Genomic DNA, 11,068 nt, shown 5'->3' on the forward strand with positions numbered 1-11,068 from the left:
AGTTTTTTGGTTCCTTCTCTTTAAATTTCTTCGTTGGATATCTTTTGTATTTTCTAACCCTCTTCTTTGTTTTGAATCTCTGGCGTAATTCATTTGTTCATTTGCAACCAGGAAACAGTCCTGTTTCTATCATAACCAGGTTTGCCTATAAGAGCATGAACACAAGCGTGGGATCCGGGGCTCTTTGCACCAGTCCTAAAGTTGGGTTACCGTATGCTACGAATGTATTATCGTAAGACAGAGAATCTATACTCTCTTAAGCCAGATCTACGTCTCCTAATTTTGGAAAAGGCTAAATCCTCAGCAGAAGAAAGACAAATCTTCATTAAAATAATTTTTTTTATTTTTATTTAAAATATCTCACATTGTACATAATTTGAAATAATTTTTTATTTTCATTAAAAAAAAAAATCATTGAGTTTTTTTTTTCTTTTTTTTTTTGCTAAATAATACAAACCTTTGTGGGCGCCTAATTTTTTTTTAAAAAATTGTTTTTGAAAATTAATAACACTATTTTCTTGCTGTTCTTTAAAAACAAAATAAAATATAGAACTGTTCTTTCAATTTTTTTTTCACAATTGCAAGTGAGATTTTTTATTGGATTTATTAATAAGTTTAATAATTTTAAAAAATAATTTAAAACTCAAAAATATATAATCGATGTTGTAAAAAATAATTATTTTTAATAAAAAATCAATTAATGTTAATATCTATATTTTTATAATATTTATAAATAATATAATTTATGATTTTATTACATTATTAATATTCATATTTTATTAAAAACTATTTATTTATAATTAAATTTTTTTTTTATTTTTAATAATACATGAATTAAATTTAGTTTACATTATAAAATTGAATTTACAATTTGCATTTTTTACAAAATCAAAATAAAAAATTATTTTTAGATACAACTTTCCTAAAAAAAATTTTAGGGGGTGTTTGGTACACATGAATAGAGAATGAAAATGAATATTTTATTTCCATTCCTATTTTTTGATGAATGGAAATGAATTTTGTGGTTTCATTTATAGTGTTTGGATAAACCTAAAAATTCAAGATTGTAATAATTATTTGTTTCCATTATAATGTTTGGTAATAATAAGACTGAGAATGAAAAAAAAAAAAATTAACAATAGTACCCTTACATAGTTTAAAATAATCTTTTTTTTTTTTTTTTTCATTTAAAAAAATAAATTTTGAGTTTTTTTTTGTTATTAAATAATAAGACAAAAAAATAGTTATGAGATGAAAAGACATTGGGTTTTGATAAATGAAACCCAAGGGTAAAATAATAATTTTATACTTTTTTTATGAGATGAAAGAAACATTGAAATTTGATTTCAATTCACCACAATTGATCATGATAAATCAGTGTAAGATAATAAAAAAGGCATGAATCTCTAATGGGTGCTATTGTCTCAAAGAAACATTACTATTCAAGGCTTCATCTTTTGCTACCAAAATTGTTTCCAGAAGAACCGCATAAGATGAAACGATCTTCAGAAAGTAACAGCCAAATAATTTGGGGAATTCAAGATGGAGCCTATATGTTATGAGCATCAGAATTGAAAAGCATCTGGGCTATTTCAATGAAAGGAACAAAAGAAAACCACAGTATACAAAGGTGTTCTTTCTATTAAAAGGCAGAAATCCACAATGAAAATATCATGCCTTCTCTTTCTGTTAGGAGGCAGAAGCATACAATAAAAAAATATCATGCCTAAAACATGTAGATATTCAAAGAAAACTAGGAGGGACATGAAGGTTAAGCCAATCATAACACTACTAACTCTTGAGACCAACTGTGTTCATTACGGCAAGTGCCTGTATTCTTTATTGCAGGCTACAGCTCGAGCCCGCCCAATAGCAACTCAATCAAATTGCAGCACAAAAAAAAATATTCACCAGAAGAACCATTTTTTGGTGGTTGGACCTGTGGCTGGCTCGTCCTTTTTCCTCTTCTCCATTCCCTCCTTCAAGGACTCCAACCTTCTCCTGCATAAATTCATATACAGATTATCAGTTCCCTTCTACATATGAATGGTAAAAATGAGGGATAGATGAGATAGCACATGAAATATAAGAAACATTTAGTGTCAATATTTATTAATGCTATTTCATAAGGTAAGCCCTGTGGGCTAGTGCCGTTTCCTCATTGTATGCCAAGGTGAATTCCAACTACAATCACTTCATCTACACTGCTACCCATTTGCTAATGGCAAATGTATCCACCAGTGCAAATCCACAGTGCAGGTGATTTTATTTTACTTTTTCTCTCAATTTATTCAAACAAAGCGAGGAAGTGGATTTTCAATTGCACCAACTACCACCTTGAAGACATAGGAAGCAATATAAAAATGTTTCCATTCCTGCTCCATGAAAGTGTAAGGGGTGTGTAAAACATTACTTTGTATCTGTAAGGCGACCGTGCAAGCTCCATCTCTGGCGAAACCCTTCCATGCCTTCAACACCACTTGCAAGAATCATGCGCCTAAAATTATAGGATTAATAGCAAATGAGATTCTGATTGGTGGAGTTGATTAAGTAAATTCTACATCATATGACGGTACACTAAAAAAACGAGAAGCAAAGTTTCTGGCAAGAATAAAACACAAGCGAGGATAATAAAATCTGCCACCTGTATGACAGGTGACCATGATATTGTTACTCAATAGTCCTGTAATATAAATTATACAATGATAATATATATAAATGGTACGGTATCAGCTTGTGTTCAATGTAGGGCTTTATCCATTCACACATCTGGCTCCAAACCCAGAGAAAGGTGAATTATGTTAGGTTAATAGCTAGTGAAGGATCTGTGGTCAAACACTCCAGTACAAATCCAGATGGGTTCTATGTTGCTCTAAGTAGTCCACAATGACGAAAAGGATTCATGTGGATGACCACCAATAGTTTGGATGACTGTTAGGCATTCAAAATTCAAATGACAATAGAGTGCTACTGCATGACCACGTATCTAAATAGTAGATACATTTGGGATACCTTTCCATTGTGACCTTGTTTGCAAACAAGGTTTGGCACATTGAAAAAAAATAATACATGGCATTAATGATTAAAATTACCTCATCTATGACAGAGTATAATCTCACTGAACATGTAAATAAAAGCTATTCCCTTTTGAACTCAAGGAGTCAAACAAAGGAAATTTTCAGGATGAATTTGCCAAATCGGAAGAATATTGTAACAAATCACTAGCAATCATCCTATGGAGTCAATTTTAGCATAGGAGAGAATAAAAAATTAAACAGTGTCTCTAGCGTTCAACGCGATCTTGTGATTATGCCAGTTATTTAATGATTTTACCAGCCAATAAATATTTAAGTTGCATGCTTTCACAAAATACCTCTCCAATGATGTGACTTCTGATTCAAGCTGAGCAGCTCTTTCATTTGCTTCATCTAAAGGCATTGACAACCCCAATTTGTGCTCACTATCTTGAAGTCGTTTCCTTAATTCCTTATCCTGCAAGTCAGTTTCAGAAAAATGCATGAGACAGTGCAGTGAAATAAAACTTGAAAATAATAAAACAAGCTGAAAAGCAAAACAACAATAATCTCACCCTTTTTTCAGCACACTGCCGATACAAAACAATCTCATCTTGGCAGAATGGTTCAATATCATTGATTTGCAAACCTACAAAATGATGCTAGAATCATTATGATAGTCTTTTCAACTAATAATATTATAAGTAAAACTCAGGTGCATCCAACACAAGGACCCAGCTTGCCATGTTATTTTGCATGGTATACAGCACAGATAGAGCCTAACTAACAAGGATCCCTTTTTCTACTCATTAAAATCTTAAGCCACCATGGCTTTAAGACTACTTTTTAGCATCTTGTTTCCAAAGTTATATAAATAGAACAACTATAAACCAAGCATAATCCCAAAAAAATGAAACAGAAAAAGGACTTACACAAAAATAGGTTCCTCAAGATCCCATCACACAAATCTACACCTTCAAGCACATGAGAGGCTATTTCTGGAGGGATGAGAGGTGATGGTGGTCCCATCATTAGATCCTCACCAACCAAAATAGTTTCCTCCATCGTCGGCTCCGAATCAACTAAATTGCCCAAAGATAATAATAAACTTGTGAGACACAGCTCATTAGTTAATACAAAGATAATGCAACCTCTTCTACACTTCTTTAAATGATTTTTTCCCCTTCGTTTTTCTAAAAAACTAAATTTAGAAAGAAAAAAAAAGAGAGTAGAATATAGAGAGTATTAGAGGAGAGTGCAAAACAATTATCCCTATCTCTCAATCACAAGAGAAGGAGGTAGAGTTTTTCCAAAAGAGGAAAAAAAAAAAAAGGAGAGCTAGAGATCAAAAAGATAATAACTATTAAGCTATCAATTTGACTGAAAAGCTTAGATTACTAGGTAATAGGTCAATAATTTATATCGAGCTAGCATCCTCAGTCACTTGAGCTACCAACTCACACATGGAAAGACAAATTATGGAAACAATGAACCATAGATAAATAAATGGGGAACAAATAGAAGGAAAGCCTCAAACTCGAGACTTTTAGGAATGATAACTCTTGTGAAGCTACTAATTTAACCTAAAAGTTTAAATTATTAAGTAATAGGCTAATAATCTATATATCAAACTTACAATTGCTTTTAGACATTTTAAGAATAGTGTGAGAAGTAAAAGTGAGTCATAGAGAATCAAGCTTAATTTGATGGTTATTTGGTTAGGAGAATGCCAAGATTTTTTTAAGCAAAGAGAAGGTCCTTGAGATCCCTATGAGAATACGATCACTACCTTCGTTTTTTTTCTTTTTTTCTGTTCTTTTAATCATAACAAAGAGATGCATTAATCATGAAACAAGAGTTCAAGAGAAGGATGAGGAGTCCTCCCCACAAATTCAAAAAACTAATCAAGACAGAATGAACTCTTTCACTATACAAGGAGATCTATACAAAATGGGATAGACCACAAAAGAATGTACAAAAATATCATTTTCTCAAACTAAGGCTAAGCTTCTCTCATTGTTAATCCAACTCTTTCAGTCTACTCACCAAATGAAAGTTGATTTGAATAACATCAAGAAGAATGACTTTAAAATCATCAATGCAAGAGGCCCAAAAAGAATAATAGCTCACTACCTTATTTTTCTTCAGGAGTAGTTTCCTGTTTGTTTAGTGACAGTTTTATTAGCATGATTTTGCCACATTGGAAATAGGTTTGCAGAGGCAACAGGAAAAGTTGGGCCTCCAGCAGCATGGAAGCCTCTTTCCTTTGGGAATTTAAAACATCAACTTTGACAGATACTCAACAAGCAATCCAGTTAAATGAGGATTGAGCGAGTTATCAAACATCACAATGGTAGTGAGTTAAGAAGAGGATTCTCAAAGCCTGCCAATTCTAGGTTTGGTTATAGAGGTTCAGACTTGTCTCAGGCAAAGGCTTTGGGGATGAATGGCCATTGAGTGGAGGATATTCATCTATTGTTATCTCTTGGGGGATCTCAAAGGAAAAAAGGTTTCTTGGAGATGGGATGCATGGATTTTAGGGTTCTGGATCTTTCTAGGGAGTTGGGATGCTCATTCTAATGGAAACCTCACTTAACCATCCAAGTTGCAGTTCGATTTGCCAAGCAAGGAACTTTCTTATTAGACCTATCCTTAGAGAACTTGCTTCCCCTTAAATGATTCCAGCTCTAGTAGGCCTCTTAGAGTTTCTACTTGATATTTGGCTTCTGATTTATTCTTTTTCTTGGGGGCTGAAGGATAGCTAACTTTCCTTGTATCTAAGAAGCAAAACAAGTAGAGCATATAAAAAACTAATTCATTGAAAAAAATAAAATTAAAAGCTATGGCTAATGAAGACATCAAAGATATAGAAAGGTATAAGCTTCACATACCATCCATGATTGCTTTCTTATTTTTGCGATTAACCGTCCAATATCAAACCAAGTATTCAATAAGAACTACACGGAGAAAGCCGAAACCTGATAACCACAAAGAGAAAGAAGAATAAGAAAGAAAAAAGAAAAGAATGGTAATAGTAGCAGTTAGGAACTCAAATGATTTTGTAGCAATTAACAATTTCAACAAAATTGGCCTTTTCCATATGATAATAAGAAAACAAAATTATAGAATAAATAGGAGCCCACCATTCCTGTGGGCATCCACATACAACTACAAAGCATTTCAAAACCCAGAATATCAAGAGGACACTAACATAAACAAACCGAATTTAATTTTGTTGCCATTGTGATCACTTTTCTATCAGTTTCTTTAGCAAATGGGTTGCTACATCCTAGTCATGGGCTAATTGCAGGAACCATACAATTGTACAAGAACCCAAGCCCTAGACTAGTGAAGGAAGACATTTCTTCCTCTTATAGTATCTTAAACTTTTAAGAGGTTTGCTAAAGCTGATCATATAACAGGTTTATTGTCAAGGAGTTAGTACGTACATGAAAAGAAATTAGGAAACATATGTCCAAACTGGTGAACCTTTCTAGCTTAAGGTGATTGAGATTGCTAAATACTTGTCTAAAATGTATAGAAATGCCCCAGATAGATTCTTATATATGGTGAATACTCAATAGATGATTCTAGAAGGCCTCTTAATGATAACATCAAATTATTAATTTTATTTCTTTTTAATATGTTTTCGTTCCTTCAATGCATTCAACTGATATTCCAAACAAGATTACTGACAAAACACAATCAGTTCATATCTAAAATATGTTCAACACCAGAATAAATTTGATCCTACTCAACATTAAATATGATGAAATATTTAAAGATCAATCAACCTACGAGCTCATATTCAACAGTGTGTTATTGCGGTATTTTGTCGAACATATGGCATGCACTTCTCTAAAACCACATTTTAAACAAAAAGAAGCTGTAAGGAATTCTAGCTAACAAAAAGCAGATATAACAATCCAAATAGACAATTCAACACCACAGTAAAATGTCCGGAGAATCCACAGTTGTATACATTTGATATTAACTCTCTGTTTGATTCCTGAGAAAATGCATGAAAAAGAGAAGGCATTTTTGCAGTTTGAATTTTATATATACACAAGCTGAAACTGTGACTGAAGGCGCTTCCAATGCGCCTTCAACGCGTCAGTGCCTGAGGCCTAATCCTCCGATGTGTTTTTGTCGTTGCGGCTAGATTAAACCAAAAAAAAAAAAAAATTGTCCTTTAACCAGAAGAGCCCGTGGAAAGTATAACAAGAGGAGAAAACACAAAGAACCCTAACACTTAGTTACTGCCAGTGGACTTCGGAGGCGGCTGACTCCGGCGTAGGTAGCTTCAGCGTCTTCTCGTTCCTCCGACGAGAACTCCGGCTATGATCCTCCACTCTTCCCTCTTCTCCCCAATATATTTTTTTTCATTTTATATTTTCCCCCTTTTTTTTCTTTTTCATTTTTTAATAGAAAATTAGCAAAGGAGATGAAATTTAATTTCTTTTTCCATAATTGATTTTATAATAGTAAAAAAATTAAATAATTAATTTTAAAAAATAATAATAATAACTGATTTTATTTTGCTTTTTAAATTTTTTTAGTTATTATTATTTTTCAAATAACAAAAAAAAAATTAGACAATCAATTTAATATTTAAATTATTTAAAATATAAATTTATAGAATTTAAATTTTATTATAGAAGAAGAAGTACATAAAACAGAAGAAGACAAGCAGAGGAGAGAGACACAACAATCCAATCACAAAGAGAACCACTCATTCCACAATGTGGCCTCACTGCCAATTCCCATTCTCAACTTCTTCCTCTCCACTTTCCAACTACAACACACACCCTGCTCTGCTACAACCCTTTTCTTCTGTTACTTCCATTGCGTTTCTTCTACAAATTGTGAGATAAACCCATGCAATCACTCCTCACATGTCCCACTACCCCTTTTTTGCTACCACCCTCACTTCACAACCTCCACTCCCAAACACTTCTCCAACTCCAATCCAATCACATTGCTCAAACAAAGTTGAAACCAATCCCTCAAAATGAAATCCATGCTCGTACTAGATTATTCAATCTCTACCTTCGGATGTACGTCAATGCTGGAGCCATGCAAGAAGCACGTAAGCTGTTTGATGAAATGCCTGAGAGGAGTCTTGTTTCTTGGACCATAGTCATGTCCGGGTATGCTCGGCATGGACCTGCTTCTGAAGTGTTGATGATGTTTTGGGACATGTTGTGTGGTTCGGGAGGTGGGTTGTTGCGGCCGGATTCTTTTGTTTTTGCAGTTGTGTTGCGGGCTTGTGGTATGGTAGAGTGTTTGAGTTATGGGCGTGGAGTTCATGGGCTTGTTGTGAAACAGAGCAGTGTAGTTGACTCGTTTGTGGAGAATGCGTTGGTGAGTATGTATGGGAGCTGCGGTGCTCTTGAGGATGCTGCGGTTGTTTTTGGTGGAATTGATAAGCCAGATTTGGTGGGATGGAGTTCGATACTAAGTGGGTATGTGAAGAATGGGCTTGAGGAAGAAGGATTGAGGATTTTTTGTGATATGGTTTCAGGCGGCATTGAGCCAGATGCTTTTGCTTTTTCAATGGTTCTTGGGGCGTGCACAAATTTGGAATGCTGGGATTTTGGAACCCAAGCTCATTGCTACATAATCAAGATGGGTTTTGATTCTTGTTTGTATTTGGAGAACAGTCTGATGGATTTTTACGCAAAGTGTGGGGATTTGGAGGGAATGAGACGAGTTTTCAGTCACATGTCTGAGAAAAATTTGGTTTCTTGGAATACATTCATCAATGGTTATGTTCATAACTTCCATTACCTTGAAGCTCTTAGGATTTTCCAAATTTTGATGGAGGAAGTTTCCCAATGTGATGATTTCAGTTTGTTAAGTATTCTGAAGGCTGTTAGTGGTCTAGGTCATCTGGATCATGGCAAAGAGATTCATGGATATATCCTAAGAGCTGGCATAGAAACAAACCGTTATGTAGTCAGTTCTCTTTTAGATATGTACATTGGGTGCATTGATCATGAGAGTTTGTATCCAAGAGTTGAGGTTCCTTTGAAGCTACTTAACTACTTAGAAGGGGGGGGATATGATGAATTTATTATGACAAGCTTGTTAAAGTGGTGCTCTTTGGAATCTAGTCTTGAAAGTGGAAAAATGTTCCACTCTCTGATAATAAAACTAGATTTGAAGTCTGATTCATATGTTTTGAGCTCACTGATTGACATGTACTCCAAATGTGGTATCTGGGAAGCGGCTAAAAGAGTATTTACAAGAGTAGAACAACCAGATACAGCTCCTTGGTCTGCCCTCATTTCCGGGCATTCTTGGAATGGATGCTTTGCAGAAGCACTGAAACTTTTCCGAAAAATGCAGTTTGATGGTATCAAAGCTAACGAATTCACTTTTACTTCTGTTATTCTAGCTTGTCTAGCTCTGGAGAATCTCAGAAAGGGAAAGGAACTCCACTGCAAGATATTGAGATCTGGTTATGAATCAAATTTTTCTGTTGTTAACACTCTCATTAACCTTTACTCAGAACTGTGGCAGCATAAACAAGCTCTCAAGCTCTGTTCTATGATTCCAGATTCTGAGATCTCTTGGAATTTCTTGATTCGAGCCTGCCTTGGGGCTGAAGACTATGAAATTATTCACAAACTCCTCTGGAGAATTCAAGTGTCTCATGGAAATCTTGACCCAGTCTCTGCTTGTGATATATTTGCTTCCTGCTCAAGTCCAGTGCTTCTGAACGTGGGAACACAAGCACATGCCTATATGACTAAAAGGGGTCTCATCTCACACCCGACAATCAGCAATTCTCTCATTCAAATGTATTCAGCGTGTGGAAAATTTGATGAGGCAGTTCAGGCATTTAACTTGATGCCTGAGAAGGACACTTGCTCTTGGACATCAATTCTTTCTGCAAGAGTTGAGCATGGCCATCCATCAGAAGCTCTCAATCTAATCTCACAGATGAGATGGAAGAATAAACCAGCTGATCAAAGTACATTCCGCTCAGTCCTGAATGCCTGTGCACAAATGGGTCTTGTAGATGAAGCATTCCGATTGTTTTTCTCAATGAAAGAGGTCTATGGGATTGAGCCTTTAGAAGAACATTATTCCTGCATGGTTGAAGTTCTTGGGCGAGCTGGAATGTTTGAAGAAGTTCTGGACTTCATCAATGGAGTTCCCACGTTTAAATTAGGACCTTTAATTTGGAGAACACTTCTCTCATCCTCCCGTATTCATGGAAATATGAAGGTGGCACAATACGCTGCTGAGAAGCTTTTAGAGCTGGAACCAAGTGACTTCTCTGCCAATCTACTGCTCGAGCAGGTTCTTTTAACATTAGGCGAGTGGGACAATGCATTAAAGCTAAAAACAAAAACTAAATCCATGAGAGCAAGTTCTAGCTGGATAGAAATAAGAAACAGAATCTATGAGTTTGCCTCGGACGAAAATCCAGCAAAAGAAGTCTCCGCCAAATTAGCAGAAATAGAAGGCAAAATGGAGGAATTGGGATATGTGGCAGATAAAAACCATTTGCTTCATAATGCTGAAGAGGAAGAATATGATGGAGTGGGTCTTCATCACACTGAGATGAAGGCTTTGGCGTTTGGCCTCATTTCGTTACCCCATGGAATGCCTGTACGGGTAGTTAAGAATGTTCGCATGTGTGGAGATTGCCATTCTGCTTGCAAGTTCATGTCAACCTTTCTAGAACGTGAACTGGTTGTCAAGGACCCTTACAGTTTTCACCATTTCAGAGATGGGAAGTGCAGCTGCAGAGATACTTGGTAGCAGATCAGGAAGTGGATATAACTGTAAATATGGATTGTCATTCTTTTGTGATCATATTGTTTATAGTCTCACCGTGTACCATATATATAAGAAAATGTACTGTTGTTGATATCATTGAATAACATACTAAGAAGCTTGTGTAAAAATTGATTTGTTCCCCCCTTCAATAGAAAACTCAAAATGCTATATAGCCTATATTGTGAATTCTAGTCATTTTGGGATTACTTTACCTGAGGCAAGGATTTAAAAACAATGAAGGAGCACATGAAAGAAGATGA

The 11,068-nt window shown here is 35.1% G+C and overlaps 2 protein-coding genes across 2 annotated transcripts; one reads left to right on the plus strand and one right to left on the minus strand.

Annotated features, from left to right (window-relative positions):
- Positions 1–1,621: 1,621 nt before the first annotated feature.
- Positions 1,622–7,455, minus strand: LOC100246564 (uncharacterized). Its single transcript, XM_002265705.4, has 7 exons — positions 7,265–7,455; positions 5,906–5,992; positions 3,947–4,096; positions 3,590–3,663; positions 3,374–3,492; positions 2,414–2,497; positions 1,622–2,001 (listed from the first exon to the last, which is right to left on the minus strand). The coding sequence occupies exons 2-7, from the start codon at positions 5,910–5,912 to the stop codon at positions 1,908–1,910; spliced, it is 528 nt and encodes a 175-aa protein (XP_002265741.1). The 5' UTR covers positions 5,913–5,992; positions 7,265–7,455; the 3' UTR covers positions 1,622–1,907.
- Positions 7,456–8,069: 614 nt separating this feature from the next.
- LOC100261920 (pentatricopeptide repeat-containing protein At4g13650) lies at positions 8,070–10,790 on the plus strand. The gene has a single exon (XM_002269726.4). The coding sequence runs from the start codon at positions 8,070–8,072 to the stop codon at positions 10,788–10,790; it is 2,721 nt and encodes a 906-aa protein (XP_002269762.4).
- The last annotated feature ends 278 nt before the right edge of the window (positions 10,791–11,068 follow it).

The sequence above is a fragment of the Vitis vinifera genome, chromosome 6 (genome assembly GCF_030704535.1).
Source record: "Vitis vinifera cultivar Pinot Noir 40024 chromosome 6, ASM3070453v1".
NCBI lineage: Eukaryota > Viridiplantae > Streptophyta > Magnoliopsida > Vitales > Vitaceae > Vitis > Vitis vinifera.